Source organism: Symphalangus syndactylus, chromosome 11 (assembly GCF_028878055.3).
Source record: "Symphalangus syndactylus isolate Jambi chromosome 11, NHGRI_mSymSyn1-v2.1_pri, whole genome shotgun sequence".
NCBI classification, from domain to species: Eukaryota; Metazoa; Chordata; class Mammalia; order Primates; family Hylobatidae; genus Symphalangus; species Symphalangus syndactylus.
Genome location: NC_072433.2, coordinates 120249818 through 120269317, shown reverse-complemented (window position 1 = coordinate 120269317; position 19500 = coordinate 120249818). Strand labels below are relative to the sequence as shown.

At 46.7% G+C, this 19500-nt stretch overlaps 1 protein-coding gene across 12 annotated transcripts in view; it reads left to right on the top strand.

Annotated features, from left to right (window-relative positions):
- The first annotated feature begins 6988 nt into the window (after nt 1–6988).
- WDR59 (WD repeat domain 59) overlaps nt 6989–19500 on the top strand; it is a 101763-nt gene continuing 89251 nt past the window's right edge. For 3 of the 12 annotated variants that reach the window (XM_063612423.1, XM_063612419.1, XM_063612425.1), the window contains exons 1-2: nt 7041–7193; nt 16225–16274. In XM_063612423.1, coding sequence (XP_063468493.1) covers nt 7140–7193; nt 16225–16274 — 104 coding nt within the window. In that variant the 5' untranslated portion in view covers nt 7041–7139. Of the gene's footprint in view, nt 7194–8342; nt 8431–13328; nt 13451–16224; nt 16275–19500 lie in introns of those variants that run through there. The other 9 variants (XM_055299485.2, XM_063612424.1, XM_063612420.1 and 6 more) reach the window with 8 other exon arrangements.

The following is a 19500-nucleotide window of genomic DNA, read 5'->3' as shown; positions in this document are numbered from 1 at the left end:
TGAGTAACCAAATACACATGGCCGGGAGGCTGAGCACGGGACCATGTTCATAAATATTTGTTGATTGATGAAGAGAGGGAAATTATTACTGGGACTCAGGGCAAGGGTCCAAGGTTCCCAGATGTAAACAAACTGAGTAGTCAGCTAGCTCCAAATTCTGCAGAAGAGCAAACAGAAGACTAGAAAGATAAAGGATCATGTTCAAATTGCATGGCTAGTTGCTGATAAGAGCCCAGCCCAGGCCCTGGATTTCTGGGTTTGCTGTGTACCCTGCTTTCCTGCCACTTGGCTAGCAAGTGTCCTGAAAAAACACGGTTTCATGATAAATCCTGTGTGGCAAAGCGGGATCTACTTGACAAAGGACCCTCAGTGGTCCCCAGCCTCTGATTCAGATGCAAAATCCTAAGTCCCCCAACTGACAGAATGGACCACCCGCCGCAGGCCAAGGGGACCCCAGAGAAGCCTGGAAAACTGAATTTCTGGCCATCATGGGGAAGAAGGTCATTATACCCCCTACCTTTTGGAGTTTAGGCACAACTGACCAGCATTAAGGTTAAAATAGAGATCATAAGACTGACAGAACAGACGCTTTGTGGCAATAAGATACCGAATTCCAACCTGACTCTGGTATAGCATCATATAACAGATAGCAGACCCTGAAGGAAATAAAAGTATTTTACCCCAAAATATATTTCTTTGACATATTTTGAAATGGCTCTTCAAAGCATTCTGTTGTGGGGGAAATTTTGCATCTGTAGAGAACACAGCTGAGACTTTCCTGCATTTAAGAAAGATTAAGAGGCCGGGCGTGGTGTCTCACACCTGCAATCCCAGTACTTTGGGAGGCCAAAGGGGCGGGAGGATCACTTGAGCCCAAGAGTTAGAGATCAGCCTAGACAACATAGTGAAACCCCATCTTAATTTTTTTTTTGAGACAAGGTCTCGCTCTGTCACCCAAGCTGGAATGCAGCAGTGCCATCTCTACTCACTGCAACCTCTGCCTCCCGGGTTCAAGCAATTCTCTTGCCTCAGCCTCTGGAGTAGCTGGGACTACAGGCATAAGCCAACACGCCCAGCTAATTTTTTTTTGTATTTTTAGTAGAGATGTGGTTTCTCCATGTGGTCTCGAACTCCTGACCTCAAATTATCCACCTGCCTTGGCCTCCCAAAGTGCTGGGATTACAGGCATGAGCCACCTTGCCTGGCCTTAATTTTTTTTTTTTAAAGAGATAAACTGAGTCTGACACCTTTTAAGGCCCTGAGAAATTTACTGCCTATTCTCTCTGAAGGCTGATGCCTATGAAGCTTTGTCTTCCTAACAAGAACCTTGGTCTGTATAGCCTCCCTCATCTTAACTCAAACATTTCTTTCTACTGACTTCAAGTCTTTAGACACAGTTGAACTCTTTTAACCAATTGCCAATCAGAAAATCTTAGACTCCACCTATGACCTGTAACCACCCCCTCCAAGACATCTTGCTTCTTTAGGCTGAATCAATGTATACCTTCCATGTATTGACTTATGATTTTACCTAAAATTCCTGTCTCCCTAAAGTGTACAAAACCAATGTATACCCTGACCGCCTTGGGCACGCTTTCTCAGGACCTCTTGAGACTGTCCCCCAGGCCATGGTCACTCATATGGCACGCATACGGGCTCAGAATAAACCTCTTTAAATATTTTACAGAGCAGCATTTGGGGAGGCCAAGGTGAGTGGATCACTTGAGCTCAGTAGTTTGAGACCAGCCTGGGCAACATGGCCAAACCCAATCTCTATAAAAAACACAAAAATTAGCCAGGTGTGGTGGTATGCACCTGTGGTCCCAGCTACTCGAGAGGCTGAGGTGGGAGGATTGCTTAAGCCTGGGAAGTTGAGGCTGCAGTAAACCGAGATGGCACCATTGCCACTGCACTCCAGCCTGAGTCTGGAAATACAGTCTCCAAATACATACAAAAAGTCTCCAAAATACATGCAAAAAGTCTCCAAAATACATACAAAAAGTTTGATTTTGATTTCGTTTGATTTTTTTGGTGAACATGGAAAGAACACTTACATGAGGATATCAGGGGTGAATAGCAATAAAGAAGCAGCCAGAGAGCTCTGGATGTTGCTCCAGAGTCCCCACTCTTTCTCTCTCTCCTTCCTTTGTTCCTTCCTTCCTTCCTTTCTTCCTTTCTTTCCTTTCCTTTTTTTTTTTTTTTTTTGAGATGGAGTGTTGCTCTGTCGCCCAGGCTGGAGTGCAGTGGCGCGATCTCGGCTCACTGCAAGCTCCGTCTCCCGGGTTCACACCATTCTCCTGCCTCAGCCTCCCGAGTAGCTGGGACTATAGGCGCCCGCCACCATGCCTGGCTCATTTTTTGTATTTTTAGTAGAGACGGGGTTTCACCGTGCTAGCCAGGATGGTGTCGATCTCCTGACCTCGTGATCCACCCACCTCGGCCTCCCAAAGTGCTGGGATTACAGGTGTGAGTCACCGCGCCCGGCTTTTTTTTTTTTTTTTTTTTTTTTTTTTTTTTTTTTTTGAGACAGAGTCTTTCTCTGTCGCCTGGGCTGGAGTGCAGTGGCTTGATCTTGGCTCACTACAACCTCTGCCTCCCGGGTTCAAGCGATTCTCCTGCTTCAGCCTCCCGAGTAGTTGGGATTACAAGGCACCTGCCCCCACACCCAGCTATTTTTGTATTTTTAGTGGAGATGGGGTTTCTCCTGGTTGGCCAGGCTGGTCTCAAACTCCTGACCTCAGGTATTCCGCCCGCCTTGGCCTCCTAAAGTGTTGGGATTACAGGCATGAGCCACTGCACCTGGCAGAATCCCCACTATTTCATGACAGTGTCATGACATATGGGTGGGAGACTCCAAAGCAGGATCCGAAGAGGCAATTGGAAAGGTTCTCCTGCTCCCTCTCCCCAAAATTCTGCTGAACCTTTTTCCTACATAAGAAAAAAAAAAACAAAACAATGGGAGAACAGAGTGCACCAAGGACTTGAAAGCCAAAGTACTATCTTTGCCTATGAACCATGACAGGCAGATTTTGAGAACTAGATAAATATGAACTAAAGAGGTGGGAGTGGGGGAGGGTTGCAGAAATGCTCAGGCACGATGATCTTAGATCCCACTCATTTTGGTGGGAAGCAAATTACCAAGCTATGTATACAAAGACAGAGAGCTTTAGAAGAGCTATGTCTCTATCTGTATCTATGTCCAAAGTAAAACTCAAATGCCTAAGCAGGGCTCTTTTTTTTTTTGAGACATTCTCACTCTGTTGTCCAGGCTGCAGAGCAGTGACCCTATCTCCGCTCACTGCAAACTCTGTCTCCCGGGTTCAAGTGATTCTCTGGCCTCAGCCTCCTGAGTAGCTGGGATTACAGGCACCCGCCACCATGCCTGGCTAATTTTTTTTTTTTTTTTTTTTTGAGACAGAGTTTTGCTCTGTCGTCCAGGCTGGAGTGCAGTGGTGCCATCTTGGCTCACTGCAAGCTCTGTCTCCCGGGTTCATGCCATTCTCCTGCCTCAGCCTCCCGAGTAGCTGGGACTACAGGCGCACCCCACCATGCTCGGCTAATTTTTTGTGTTTTTAGTAGAGACAGGGTTTCACCATGGTAGCCAGGATGGTCTCAATCTCCTGACCTTGTGATCCGCCCTCCACGGCCTCCCAAAGTGCTGGGATTACAGGCGTGAGCCACCGCACCTGGCCTACAGTGGTTTTCTAAAGAAAAAGAAGGGGCAGTTCCTAAGGTCTTTACTAAGAATTTACATCAAAATAACATAAGCTACTGATTGGCTATATGTTGTTCTTTGTATCACAAATTCCAGAAACATGAAGATAATGGATGAGGTAGCCAGTCAGGAATAAAATGACTTTATTTTAATTTTAATTTTTTTTTAGAGACAGGGTTTTGTTCTGTCACCCAGGCTGGAGCACAATGGCACGATCATAGCTCATTGCAGCCTCAACCTCCCAGACTCAAGCAGTCCTCTCACCTCACCTTCCCATGTAGTTGGGACTACAGATGCATGCCACCATGCCTGGCTAATTTTAAATTTTTTTTTTTTTTTTAGAGATGGGGTCTTGCCATGTTGTCCAGGCTGGTCTCGAACTCTTGGACTTAAATGATTCTGTCAAATAACAGGTGTGAGCAAACATGTCCAGCCTTTGCTCACACTCTTAATGGTGAAGTGTATTTTTTTTGTTTTTTCATATTGTACTGTATCAGTATCTTACCATTATACTGAAAAACTCAGATGTCGGGCCGGGTGCAGTGGCTCATGCCTGTAATCCCAGCACTTTGGGAGGCCGAGGCGGGCAGATCACGAGGTCAGGAGATCGAGACCATCCTGGCTAACACAGTGAAACCCCATCTCTACTAAAAATTCAAAAAATTAGCTGGATATGGTGGCGTGCGCCTGTAGTCCCAGCTACTTGAGAGCTGAGGCAAGAGAATGGCGTGAACCCAGGAGGTGAATCTTGCAGTGATCCACCCACCACTGCACTCCAGCCTGGGCGACAGAAGGAGACTCCATCTCAAAAAAAAAAAAAAAAAAAAAAAAAGCTCAGATGTCATGTTCTTCAAGATTTCAAGATGCCATTTCGGGTCGCCTATCTAGGTTTTCTCTCCTGCCATATTGTCTGCAAATCTATTATAATATACAAGTCATTCTGCCAAGCACATTCCTGTTGTAGAGTAACCAGTTGTCCCAGTTTGCCTGGAACTTACGGGTTTCTTGGGATGCAAGAATTTTGGTGGTGCTGTGCTAAAATATGAAAAGGGCTCAGGCATGGTGGCTCACGCCTATAGTCCCAGCTAATCCAGAAGCTGAGGCCAGAGGATCACTTGCTTGAAGCCACTAGTTTGAACCCACCCTGGGCAACATAGCGAGACCATCTCTACAAAAAGTAAAAAAAAAAGCTGGGCATAGTAACACATGCCTGTAGTCCCAGTTACTTGGGAGGCTAAGGCAGAAGGATTGCTTGGGCCTAGGAGTTAGAGGCTGTGGTGAGCTATGCTCACACCACAGCACTCCAGCCTCGGTGACAGAACGAGACCCTGTCTCCAAAAAAAATAAAAATAAAGCATGAAAAGGTCCAGGCAACAAGTTAGTCACCCTAGTCTGTCAACAAGTCTGTCTTTCCCCTTACACCCAATACTCCAGGAGGGAAGAGATCACACTTTGTTATCTCTATTCATACAATGACTTGCACATACAAATAGTGATAATATTAACAACAACAATAACAGTTTATTATATTTTATTTTTATTGATTTCCTGGCTTCTAGAACTGAATTAATAGTTTATAGTTGAGCATTTTCTACATCCCAGGCCCTGTGCTTAGTTCCTTACAACAACCCAATAAGGTAATCCATTTTTCCCTTCTATAGGGAAACTGAAGCTAAACCAGTTAAATCAACATTTAAGAACGTGGGACTGAAGAGGAAACTTAATCACCACCCACCATGTTAGTACAGTGGTTCTCAAACTTTTTGATCTTGGACTCCCTTTACATTGCTGTTAAAAATTACTGAAACTCCCAAAAAACTTTTTTTTTTTTTTTTTTTTTTTGACAAGGTCTTGCTCTGTCACCCAGGCTGAAGTACAGTAATGTGATCCTAGCTTACTGCAGCCTCCTTCTGGGCTCAAGCCATCCGTCCACTTCAGCCTCCCAAAGTGCTGGGATTACAGGCATGAGCTACTGCATCCGGCCCCCAAAAAGTTTTATATGTAGTATACAGAATTTAAAAAATATATTTATTCATTATTTCATTTAAACATTAATTCACATGAATACATTTTAAAATGAAAAAGAACCATATTTTCCAAAACAAAACAAAAAATTCTGGCAAATCTGTTTTAATGTTTGGTTTATTAGAAAACAGCGGCCGGGCGCGGTGGCTCACGCCTGTAATCCCAGCACTTTGGGAGGCCGAGACGGGCGGATCACGAGGTCAGGAGATCGAGACCATCCTGGCTAACGCGGTAAAACTCCGTCTCTACTAAAAATACAAAAAAATTAGCCAGGCGTAGTGGCGGGCGCCTGTAGTCCCAGCTACTCGGGAGGCGGAGGCAGAAGAATGGCTTGAACTCGGGAGGCCGAGCTTGCAGTGAGCCGAGATCGCGGCACTGCACTCCAGCCTGGGTGACTGAGCAAGACTCCGTCTCAAAAGAAAAAGAAAAGAAAAGAAAACAGCTGGATTGCAGGAGGGGGTATATAGCTCAGAGGTAGAGCATTGGACTGCAGATCAAGAAAACAGCTGGTTCTCACATTTAAGTCTACCTTCATTGTTACGGGAGGCGCTGCCGTATTTTATGAAACAATAAATTGCACATGCAGACTTTTAAATATCTCGATGGGATAGGCATCAAGAGAAGAGGTATCTTCGGTTTGCACGAACGTTGATTTTTCTTTCTTTTTTTTTTTTCTAGACGGAGTCTCGCTCTTGTCACCCAGGCTGGAGTACAATGGCCTGATTTCGGCTCACTGCAGTCTCCGCCTCCCGGGTTCAAGCGATTCTCCTGCCCCAGCCTCCCAAGTAGCTGGGATTACAGGCGCCCGCCACCACACCCGGCTAATTTTTGTATTTTTAGTAGAGACGGGGTATCACCATGTTGTTTAGGCTGGTCTGGAACTCCTGACCTCGGCCTCCCAAAGTACTAGGATTACAGGCGTTGAGTCACCGCACCCGCCCCGAACGTTGATTTTGATTTGTAGACTGGGTCTGGACGAATGCTGGGGACTCCAGCGAGGAGCTAGTGAGGACAACAGGCACCTCACCTCACCCAAACCCAAACCTGCGAGCCCTTCCCGGGTCACCCACGCTTGCTCGAGCTTGGACTACAACTCCCGGCAGAGCTCGCAGCAGGGGGAGTGCCCGCAACCGCGAGGAGCGTGGGTGACTCAAACCGAGTGACGGAAGTGAGCGGGGGCGTGCCTGTTTGTGGCAGGCGCGGTGCAGCAATTGGAGGACCCAGGAAGAAGGGGCGGAGCCTATTCTTGGGTCAACCAATGGCTTGCGTTCAGGAGCAACCGGGGCACGGGGCGTGTCGGGGCTGATTCTCTGGCTGAGTGGGGCGCACGGTCCCGGGATACTGGGGACGGCGGGGTGGGAGGGCGCCATCCTGGGGCCGTGGCCGCCGGGCGGGGGAGATGGCGGCGCGATGGAGCAGTGAGAACGTGGTTGTAGAGTTTCGTGACTCCCAGGTGAGCTGGAGGCCGAGTGGAGCCCTCTGGGCATGCGTCCTCCCCGCTTCCCCTCCCCCACGCGGCTGCTTCCGTCTCGGGGGCTACGGGGAGACCCTCGGCCCCGAACTGAGGAGGTGGGCGGGGCTTACGCGACCTCTTAGACCCGGTCAAGTGAGGGAAGACGACCATTGGGGGCAATCGGGGCGGGCACGGACGGAGTTTCGGGGCTCCCTGCGCGGATAGGGGAGTGGGATCCGCCTTGTGACACTGAGGCAGAGACTGCGCACCGTGAGTGCTGAGGGGAGGCTTCCCACGATCAGGGTACGGAGCGAGGGGATGACGGCTCCCCGAGGCCCTAGCCGCGTGTAGCGACTTAAGGCAAGTCGCGGGACTCCTCTGAGCCTCAGCTGCGTGGACCTAGCCCTGCTGGGGTGAATTCGATGAAACACTGTTTTCAAAGTGCCCGTTGCAGCGTCTACGCGATTAAGTGGTTCTTAATGCCATCATAGTGGAAAATACCGTGTAGTAGATACGAGTGACACTGCACGTGTTGCCTGAGTTCGAATCCCGCAGCCCCTGCCGTGTCATCACTTCCTACACGTCAGTTTTCTCACCTGTAGAAGGGAGATCGTCGTACTTACAAGATTGGCATAAATATTTTATTTTTTAATTTTCTATTTTATTTTATTATTTTTTTTTGAGATGGAATCTCACTCTGTTGCCCAGGCTGGAGTGCAGTGGTGCCATCTTGGCCCACTGCAACCTCTGCCTCCCGGGTTCAAGCTATTCTCCTGCCTCAGCCTCCCAAGTAGCTGGGATTATAGGTGTGCACCACCATGCCCAGCTAATTGTTGTATTTTTAGCAGAGACGGGGTTTCACCTTGTTGGTCAGGCTGGTTTCAAACTCCTGACCTCAAGTGATCCACCCGCCTTGGCCTCCCAAAGTGCTGGGATTACAGGCGTGAGCCACCGCGCCTGGCCTGTTTTATTTTATTTGAGACAGGGTCTTGCTCTGTCACCCAGGCTTGAGTGCAGAGGCGTGAATCTCCGCTCAGCCTTAACCTCCCAGACTCAAGCTATCCTCCCACCTCAGCCTCCCTAGTAGCTGGGACTGCAGGCGCACGCCAACACGCCCGACTAAATTTTCATTTTTTTTTTGTAGAGACGGGGTCTCCCTGTGTTGTCCAGGCTGGTATGGAACTCCTGGGCTCAAGCGACCCCCCTGCCTCAGCCTCCCAAAGTATCGGGATTACAGGTGTGATCCACTGAGCACAGTCTCAAGTGAAGATTTTATGTGGTCATATGTTTAGGATATGTGGCACAGTAACCTTCAAGTAACCAAGTGTGCATGGTAACCCTCAAGAAATGTTAGCACTTACTAAAGAGTTTTATCATTTTTCTTTGCCATGTCTTACATATGCCAGGCCTCCTTCGAGGCGCTTTATCTACGTCTTTTTCTAATTCATAAAATAACCATGCAAGGTAAGTAGGTGTTATTCCTTTTTTCAAAAGTGGAAACCGATCCCCTTTTGACTGATCCCAGTGACTTGGCTAACGCTTCCGATAATGTGGCCAATGGCATTGGGATTTGGATGCTGGATCCTACCCCAGAGCCTTTGTTTAGCTCATTGGACTACTTTACTCATAGTGGGTAGCTCTGAACCTGTCATATACATCCCCTCTTCCCCAGCACCTAGGACAGTGTCTTGGTGATTCTCTTCAATTTTAAATTTATTTACCTTTTTTTTTTGAGACAGAGTCTCACTGTATGACCCAGACTGTAGTGTAGTGGCATGATCTCGATTCACTGCAACCTCTGCCTCCCAGGTTCAAACGATTCTTGTGCCTCGGCCTCCCGAGTAGCTGGGATTACAGGCGCGTGCCACCATGCCCGGCTAAGTTTTGTGTTTTTTCTAGAGACGGGGTTTCGCTCTGTTGGCCAGGCTGGTCTTGAACTCCTGGCCTCAAGTGATCCATCTGCCTTGGCCTCCCAAAGTGCTGGGATTACAGGTGTGAGCCACTACACCTGGCCTATTATTTTTTGTAGAGACAGGGTCTCTTTGTGTTGCCCAGGCTGGTCTTGAACTCCTGGCCTCAGGCGATTCTCCCACTTTGGCCTCCCAAAATATTGGGATTACAGGTGTGAGCCACTGTGCCCGGCCATTCTCTTCGTTTATTCAACTAATATTTATCGAATACCTTCTGTGTGCCACACTTTTATTCGCTCATTTATTCAACAAGGATTTAGTGAGCTCCCATCAGGTATACACTGTGCCAGGCACAGGTGATTCATACTGAGGGAGATCTGGATTAGTATAAGTGGGTGATGTGGTTTCTTCTTTCCGAAACCCCATCCTGTCTTTTGCCAGAGAATGAGTGAGTGGAGGAGCTACCCACCATTTTGCTCTGTGGTGCCCTCTGATCAGTAGCTTCTATTGAGAATTTGAGCGGTAGCATTTGGATTAAGGATCCCTAAGTACTGTCAGCACGGAGTCTCCATGAGACCTGCTCTCCCTAGGGAGGCGCCAGACTCCTAGGGAAAAGGAACCATATTCCTGTTTTCTTTCTTGTTAATTGCTTTCACTGGGGACTAGGACAGAATAGAATTGTGTATCATGCCTCTAAGCTTGCTAATTTGGAAGCTACTAATCTGCAAACCCTTTAATTTTCACAGAAACCCAGGTAGTCTCACCCCTGCCTCTTTATAGAGATGTAATTGAAGAGACCTGCAGAGAGGGTGCTGACACATATATTAGGATGCTATGAAGTCATAGCAAATAATTAAACCTCAACAGCAGTTGTCATAGTAAGAGAACAAAGTAAATTGGGTAATTTTACTGCCTTGCGGGAGTTTCTGTTTTTTTGTTCTGGTTTTTCTATTTACAAGGCTTCCTCTTTATGTGAATTAGCATGGTTTTGTGGGTGATTCTGGTGATGATTGGAAGGGGCAGGAACCCATTTTATTAACTATTTTGTTAATGTAGAAAGAAAAAGTTAAAACTCTTCATAATGCCTTTATGAATAGGAGCAATAAACTTTTCAAAACGCTCCACATCTTTTCAATAATAATTTTATTAAAAATTTTTTTATTAACAATATTCAAATTTCTTTCATTTTGCATTTTTTTTAAATAGGGATAGGAGTCTCTGTATCTTGCCCAGGTGGTGTTGAACTCCTGGGTTCAAGCGATTTTCCTGCTGCAGCTTCCCAAAGTGCTGGGATTACAGGTGTGAGCCACCGTGCCTGGCCTAAAAAATATACATATATGGCCAGGTGTGGTGGCTCACGCCTGTAATCCCACCACTTTGGGAGGCTGAGGTAGGCAGATCACCTGAGGTCAGGAGTTTGAGACCAGCCTGGCCAACATGGTGAAAACCCATCTCTACTAAAGATACAAAAATTAGCCAGCTGTGGTGGCACGCACCTGTAATCCCAGTTACTTGGGAGGCTGAGGCAGGAGAATCGCTTGAACCTGGGAGGCAGAGGTTGCAGTGAGCCAAGATCTCCCCACTGTATGCCAGCCTGGGCGACAGAGTAAGACTCCGTCTAAAAAAAAAGAAAAAAATACATACATATATGTATATATACATATATGTATTTTCTAAAAAAATACAAAAAATATATATGTATATATGTGTAAGACAGGGTCTTACTCTGTTGCCCAGGCTGGAATGCAGTGGTGCAATCTTGGCTCACCTCAGCCTCAACCTTATGGTATCAAGTGATTTTCCCACCTCAGTCTCCTGAGTAGCTGTGAGTACAGGTGCACACCACCAAGCCCCACAATTTTGTGTGTGTGTGTGTGTGTGTGGTTTTTTTTTTTTTTTTTGAGACATAGTCTGTCTCTGTCACCCAGGCTGGAGTGCAGTGGCGCGATCTCGACTCACTGCGAGCTCCGCCTTCCCGGTTCACGCCATTCTCCTACCTCAGCCTCCCGAGTAGCTGGGACTACAGACGCCCGCCACCACGCCCGGGTAATTTTTTTGTATTTTTAGTAGAGACGGGGTTTCACCGTGGTCTCCATCTCCTGACCTCGTGATCCGCCCGCCTCGGCCTCCCAAAGTGCTGGGATTACAAGCGTGAGCCACTGCGCCCGGCCTAACCATCTTTCATACTGCAGATTTTTACAGAGCACCTCTGTGTACAAAGCACCTTGCTGGGTGCTCTGGGAGAAATGGAAGAGACCATGCTCAGCAGGGGCTCATCAGCTAGCGGGAGAAAAAAGATGTGTATAGCAATAACTAAACACAAAGCAAGTTGTGGCAAGTTCTGTGATGGAGGGGCAGAGAAAGTGCTTTTGGAAAAGGTAGAACCTGCTTAGGTCCCTGGGAGAGCTGGGTTTTTTTTGTTTGTTTGTTTGTTTGTTTTTGAGACAGAGTCTCTCTCTGTTGCCCAGGCTGGAGTGCAGTGGCGCATCTCGGCTCACTGCAAGCTCCGCCTCCTGGGTTCACGCCATTCTGGGAGACCTTCTTAGGGGAGGTATGTCTTGGGACTTAGATGATAAGTAGAATTAAGTGAAATGACAAATGACAAGGTGTCACATTGCGTGCCTTTAAATTATACTACAAGGCTGTGGTAACTCAAACAGCATGGTACTGCTACAAAACTAGACATATAGACCAATGGAACAGAATAGAGAACACAGAAATAAAGCTACATACCTACAACCAACTGATCTTTGACAAAGTTGACAAAAATTAACAATAGGGAAAGGAGGTCTAGACCAGCCTAGGCAGCATGGTGAAACCCCATCTCTACTAAAAATACAAAAAATTAGCTGGGTGTGGTGGCATGCGCCTGTGGTCCCAGGTATTTGGGAGGCTGAGGTGGCAGGATCACTTGAACCCAGGAGGCGGAGGTTGCAGTGAGCTGAGATTGAGCCATTGCACTCCGGCCTGGGCAAAAAATTGAGACCCTGTCTCAAGAAAACCCCCCAAAACCTCACAAAAATTAGCAGGCTGAGGTGGGAGCATCATTTGAATCTAGGAGTTTGAGGCTGCAGTGAGCTGAGATCGTGCCACTGTACTCCAACCTGTGTGACACTTTGAGAGGCTGAGCTGGCGATCACCTTAGGTCAGGAGTTCGAGAGACTAGCCTGAGAAACAAGGTGAAACCCTAAAAATACAAAAATGAACCGGGCGTGGTGGCACATGCCTGTAATCTCAGCTACTTGGGAGGCTGAGGCAGGAGAATCGCTTGAACCCGGGAGGCAGAGGTTGCAGTGAGCTAATGCCATTGCACTCCAGCCTGGGCAACAAGAGTGAAACTCCGTCTCAGACAAACAAACAAAAAACAGGCTGGGTGCAGTGGCTCACACCTGTAATCCCAGTACTTTGGGAGGCTGAGGTGGGATCACAGGGTCGAGACTGAGACCATCCTGGCTAACACAGTGAAACCCCGTTTCTACTAAAAATACACAAAATTAGCCGGGCGTAGTGGCATGCACCTGTAATCCCACCTACTTGGGAGGCTGAGACCTGAGAATCACTTGAACCCAGGAGGAGGAGGTTGCAGTGAGCCAAGATCGTTCCATTGCACTCCAGCCTGGGTGACAGAGCGAGACTCTGTCTCAAAAAACAAAACAAATATGTATTTTATATATATATATATGTATATATATGTAGCCAATTTAAATTTAATCTGTAAGTGGATATAAAATGCCACTTTACATCTCTAACCTGTTTTTAATCCGCAGCAGGCACCTTTCTTCAGACGGCTGGGAAATTCTTTCTCAGTCATTGCAGGGCTTCCCCTCCTCACTTGCAGTGTGGTCATACAGAAATCCCACAGTCCCGTGGTTCTTAACCCACGTCTAGAATTCCCCACCTGGTGTGCTGAGGGTGGAGAGGGCTCTGATTGCAGACTCGTTTCCCCAACAAAGCACTCACTTTCTCTGGTTAGGTCATTTTCACTTCCTCTGCTCAGTGTTCCCTTTCTCCATTCCTTCTTTGGGACAGCTTAGTGTAACCTTCCTCACTGTGCTCCTGCAAACACGGTGGTAACCTGTTTTTTCTAGGGTAGTGGTGGGGAAAATCACATAGGTAGTGTTGTGGTGGTAGTTTTTCTTTTTTTAAATAACTTCCTCTGATATGAGTGAGTTACGATAGTCTATTTGCCATTTTTTTGTTTTGTTTTGTTTTGTTTTTGAGACAGAGTCTTGCCCTGTTGCCCAGGCTGGAGTGCAGTGGCAAGATCTCAGCTCACTGCATGCAGCCTCCACCTCCTGGGTTCAAGCGATCCTCCTACCTCGGCCTCCCGAGCAGCTGGGACTACAGGTGCGTGCCACCACACCTGGCTAATTTTTGTGTATTTAGTAGAAATGGGGTTTCACCATGTTGGCCAGGCTGGTCTTGAACTCCTTACCTCAGGTGATCCGCCTGCCTTGGCCTCCCAAAGTGCTGGGATTACAGATGTGAGCCACTGCACCCGGCCCAGATTTAGCATCTTAAAACAACATCCATTTATTAGCTCACAGTTCTGTAGGTCAGAAGTCCAGGCACTCTCAGCTCCTACATGCTGTCTCAGGTCCTTGCCATGTCCTTCTGTCTTTGCAGCCAGCAATGATAATCTTCATGTTGAATCTCTCCCCCTTTTAATCTGTGACTTCCTATCTCTAACATCTAGATGTAGATTTAAAGGGCTGATGAGACTCAGTCTCTCAGTCTCCGCATCCTCTAACTTTTCATCATCCCAAATAGGAGCTCTGTACCCATTAAACAGTAACTCCGCATTCTCTACTTCCCCAGACCCTGGCAACCTCCATTCTACTTTTTGTTTCTATGAGTTCATCTGCTTTAGGTGGAGTCATTTAATATTTGTCCTTTTGCATCTGGGATACTCAGCATGTTTCCAAGCTTCATCCATGTTGTAGCATGTATCAGAATTTCCTTCCCTTTTAAGGCTGAATAATATTCCATTATATGTCTGTACCACATTTTGTTTATCTGTTCCTCCATTGGTGGACATTTGGGTTGTTTGAGGGCTTTCTATCTTTTTTTTTTTTTTTTTTTGAGACCGAGTCTCGCTTTATTGCCCAAGGTGGAGTGCAATGGCGTGTCTCGGCTTACTGCAACCTCTGCTTCCCAGGGTCAAGTGATTCTCCTGCCTCAGCCTCCTGAGTAGCTGGGATTACAGGTGCCTGCCACCACGCCTGGCTAATTTTTGTATTTTTAGTAGAGATGAGGTTTCACCATGTTGGCCAGGCTGGTCTCGAACTCCTGACCTCCGGTGATCCACCCGCCTTGGCCTCCCAAATTTCCAGGATTACAGGCATGAGCCACCGTGCCCGGCCGAGTTCTGTCTTAAGATCAACTGATTGGGACCTTAATTATATCCGTAAAATCCCTTCCCAATAGTAGCTAGATTCGTGTTCAGTGAATGTTGAATAGCAGGGAAAAGGTGTGTATATACCAAGGGCCTGGAATCTTGGGGGCTATCTGTTAGGATTCTGCCTATACCACAGACTCCCCAGAAAGATTACACAGGTCTTGTTGGAGGAACCGTCTTGCCCTCCTTATCATCTCCTTACTGTCTGTAAATTGCACAGAGAAATCCTGGAAATGGCATCTCATTTCACTGCCTGCCTTTCCTTCTGGGCTTCTCTCTGCTCCTGACTCTTGTGCAGTGAAGGATGCATATTAATCACTTTGCAGCCTCTGGTGAGAGTACTCTGGCTTCTTGTCGCCAATACTACTTATGATGTTTCTTGAGGGTAGACGACTTGAGAAACCCACTAAATAAGGCCAGCAAGGGTGAGGGAAAGAATGTGCTTACCATTTGTGATTTGTGATTGTGGCAGAATGTATAAAATGGATTCTTCATTGATACTCTCTTGGAGAGAACTTAGAGCATTTAATAACCAAACAGTGGCACAAACTGTTTCATGATACTGGCATGAGAGTGCAGCAGGATTTGAACTTGTCCAAAGAAATTCAGGGCAATAACTGCCCGAATTAAAATAAGCCTTGTGCTCAGCCTGAATGCACATTCTTTGGACTCAGTGCTGTCTCTTGGGAGTTAGACATTGAGTCCTGAAACGATGTGATAGTGCTCCCTGGGAATTGGGAGACCCAGGAAATAGAAACCAGTTAAATGCACTAGAAATTTCAGAGTGAATGTGACCTGGGGATGTCAGTATCAAGCATATGACCTTGGATTCAGCAGAGGTGGTGTTTGAATATTGCCAGCTGCCATATGGCTTGAGGAGAAGTCCATGCCCTTTGGAAAGTCACGGGTGTCTTGGGTGTGTGTGGGGTGGGGGTGTCCAGGTTAGGTTTCAGTTGGAAGAAGGCTCTTTGTACATAGTAGCTGCCGTTTTCTCTGAGCTAGTCAGCCTCTCCATGGGCTCCAGGACTTCTGTCTCTTCAATGTATTTATTTTTATTTATTTTTTTGAGATGGAGTCTCACTCTGTTGCTCAGGCTGGAGTGCAGTGGCTCGATCTCAACTCACTGCAACCTCCACCTCCCGGGTTCAAGCGATTCTCCTGCCTCATCCTCCTGAATAGCTGGGATTACAGGTGCCCACCACAACACTGGGCTAATTTTTGTATTTTTAGTAGAGACAGGGTTTCACCATGTTGGCCAAGCTGGTCTTGAACTCCTGACCTCAGGTGATCTGCCTGCCTTGGCCTCCCAAAGTGCTGGGATTACAGGTGTGAGCCACCCCGCCCAACCTGTCTTTTTAATTTAGAATGTACCAGCTTGGTTGTGTGTAGTCTTGGTGTGGGGGTAATAGATAGCAACTGCCCTGTTGTCAAAAATGAACGTGTACTTGGGAGGCTGAGATGGGAGGATCACTTGAGACCAGGAGTTCGAGTCCAGCCTGGGCAACATAGGAAGACCCTGTCTCTACAAAAAATAAAAAAACTGAATGTGAAATTTGGTTGCAAATTAGAAGTGGGTGGGTAAAAGCATCCACTGTAGAGAACTAATGATACCTGTGAACTGGGGACTTCTTGGGAGATAGGAAGAGGAAGAGCCACAGAGACCTCTGCCTTCTATCTCCAGCTGGGTTTGCTGGCAGCGCTGACTCTGTGTTCTCTCTCTCAGGCAACTGCGATGTCTGTGGACTGTCTTGGGCAGCATGCAGTGCTTTCTGGGTAAGTGAGCTTGCCGAGTTTGCCTGCTACGATTTCTGGAAACGAATTGCAAATCGGGGTTTCTGGGAATTTGGAAGCTATTCTTATATTTAAGGATTATGATCATAGGGTTTAGTTCTGATATCTTGTTTGCCTCAGGGCTACTTGGAGGGATTATTTGCAGTTTATTTTAATCTCTGTCCTAATAGGTAAGCAATAAAACACCTTTGAAGTTTTAGTGACTGGTAGCTTGAATTTGAAACTGCAGTTTTCTGTTTACTACAAGACCGAAGGATGTTTGCTACTACATACCTGAAGGATGTAATCTATTTTGGTGAAGCAGGTGGTTCCTAGGATTGAAGGAATCTGAGTTCCAGTTTGACGGTGCCACTAACTGTGAGCCCCTGGCCATTTATTCAGTTTGGCTTAACTGGACTTTGGTTTTCTCATGAAGGAATTTGATTTCATCATGAAGGAACTGAATGACATAGTTTCTGTAGCATCTTCTGGCTCAAAATTTTTAAGACTGTGGCAATTAAGGGCCATCTCTGCTTTTCTAATAACCCTAACATTGTACTATTGGAATAAAATGTAATAATCAAGCCAGGCATGGCCTGTAGTCCCAGCTACTTGCGAAGCTGAGGCAGGAAGATCACTTGAGCCAAGGAGTTCAAGACTAGCCTGGTCAACGCAGCAAGACCCCATCTCAACTAAAATTTTTTTTTTTTTTTTTTTTTTTGAGACGGAGTCTTGCTCTGTCTCCCAGGCGGGAGTGCAATGGCGCGATCTCGGCTCACTGCAAGCTCTGCCTCCCGGGTTCATGCCATTCTCCTGCCTCAGCCTCCCGAGTAGCTGGGACTACAGGCGCCCGCCAACACGTCCGGCTAATTTTTTGTATTTTTAGTAGAGATGGGGTTTCACTGTGTTAGCCAGGATGGTCTCGATCTCCTGACCTCGTGATCCGCCCGCCTCGGCCTCCCAAAGTGCTGGGATTACAGGCTTGAGCCACCGCGCCCGGCCCATTTTTTTTTTTTTTTTTTTTTTTTTAGACGGAGTTTTGCTCTTGTCGCCCAGGCTGGAGTGCAATGGCGCGATCTCAGCTCACTGCAACCTCTGCCTCCTGTGTTCAAGTGATTCTCCTGCCTCAGCCTCCCAGGTGGCTGGGATTATAGGCGCGTGCCACCACGCCCAGCTCATTTTTTGTATTTTTAGCGGAGACAGGGTTTCAACATGTTGGCCAGGCTGACCTCGAACTCCTGACCTCAGGTGATCCACCTGCCTTGGCCTCCCAAAGTGCCTCCTAAAGTGCTGGGATTACAGGTGTGAGCCGCCGTACCCTGCCAAACATTTTTTTTCATGGTCATGATCCCCTTTCCCTTTTGTGTTGCTCTCGAGTACAGTCCTTACCTCTAGGATCCACTGTTTTCATTAATGTAGTTGTTTATGAACCCATTTACAAATCAGTGAAAATATTTTCTTTTCTGTCAGCTTCATTACTTTATTTTGAAATTGTGTTTTAATTTACCTTTTTTAAAAAAGCATACAACATGGTAAACATGTAAAAATTTCAGAAGGATATACAATGACAAGTAAATTTCCTTCCTACCTCTGGCCACCTCCCTGGAGAAAATTATTGATATCATTTTTTTGTGTGTCATACTGGGTGCCTAGATAAGGGAAAGTTGGTATCTGTTTTCTGCCTCCAGCTCCCTACTCATTTTTTTTTTTTTTTTTTTTTTGAGATGGTGTTTCGCTCTTGTTGCCCAGGCTGGAGTGCAGTGGCACGATCTCGACTCACTGCAACCTCTGCCTTCCGGTTTCAAGTGATTCTCGTGCCTGGGATTATAGCCTCCTGAGTACCTGGGATTATAGGCGCCTGCCACCATGCCCAGCTAATTTTTGTATTTTTAGTAGAGATGGGGTTTCACCATATTGGCCAGGCTGATCTTGAACTCCTGTCCTAGTGATCCGCCCGGCTCGTTCTCCCAAAGTCTTGGGATTACAGGCGTGAGCCACCGTGCCTGGCATACATTTTTACTATTTTTCAACATGATCTTGAATCTTTATATTTCATTTTCTTTCTGTTTTTTCTTTTTTTTAGAGATGGGGGTCTTGCTTTGTTGCCCAGGCTGGTCTTGAACTGCTGGGCTCAAGCAATCCTCTCACCTTGGCCTCATTTCATATTCTCTCTCTCTCTCTCTCACCCTTTCTCTCTTTCTCCCTTTTTCCCTTTTTTTCTTTTGAGACAAGGTCTCACTCTATCGCCCAGGCTGGAGTGTAGTCACTGATGTGATCTTGGCTCACTGCAGTCTTGACATCCCAGACTCAAGGAATCCATCTGCCTCTGCCTTGGCCTCTTGAAGTATTTTCTTTTCTTTTTTAAAAACATTTAATTTAATTTTAAGTTCCAGGGTACATGTGCAGGATGTGCAGGTTTGTTATGTAGGTAAACGTGTGCTATGGTGGTCTCCTGCACCTGTCAACCCATCACTTAGGTATTAAGCCCCACATGCATTAGCTCTTTATCCCAATGCTCTCCTTCCCCCTGGGCCCCCAACAAGTCCCAATGTGCATTGTTCCTCTTCCTGTGTCCATGTGTTCTCACTATTCAGCTCACACTTATAAGCGGGAACATGTGGTATTTGGTTTTCTGTTCTTGTGTTAGTTTGCTGAGGATAATGGCTTCCAGCTCCATCCATGTCCCTGCAAAGGACATGATCTTGTTCCTTTTTATGGCTCCATAGTACTCCATGGTTTATATGTACCACATTTTCTTTATGCAGTCTATCATTGGTGGGCATTTGGGTTGATTCCATGTCTTTGCTATTGTGAATAGTGCTTCACTGAACATATGCATGCATGTATCTTTATTTTTATTTGTATTTTTTTTGAAGACAGAGTCTCGCTCTGTCACCCAGGCTGGAGTGCAGTGGCATGATCTCTGCTCACTACAACCTCTGCCTCCCGGGTTCAAGCAATTCTGCCTCAACCTCCTGAGTAGCTGGGACTACAGGTGCACGCTGCCACGCCTAGCTAATTTTTTATATTTTAGTAGAAACGGGGTTTCACCATGTTGCCCAGGCTGGTCTCAAACTCCTGAACTCAGGCAATCCACCCACCTCGGCCTCCCAAAGTGCTAGGATTACAGGCGTGAGCCACCGTGCCTGGCCATATCTTTATAATAGAATGATTTAGATTCCTCTGGGTACATACCCTATAATGGGATTGCTGGGTCAAATGGTATTTC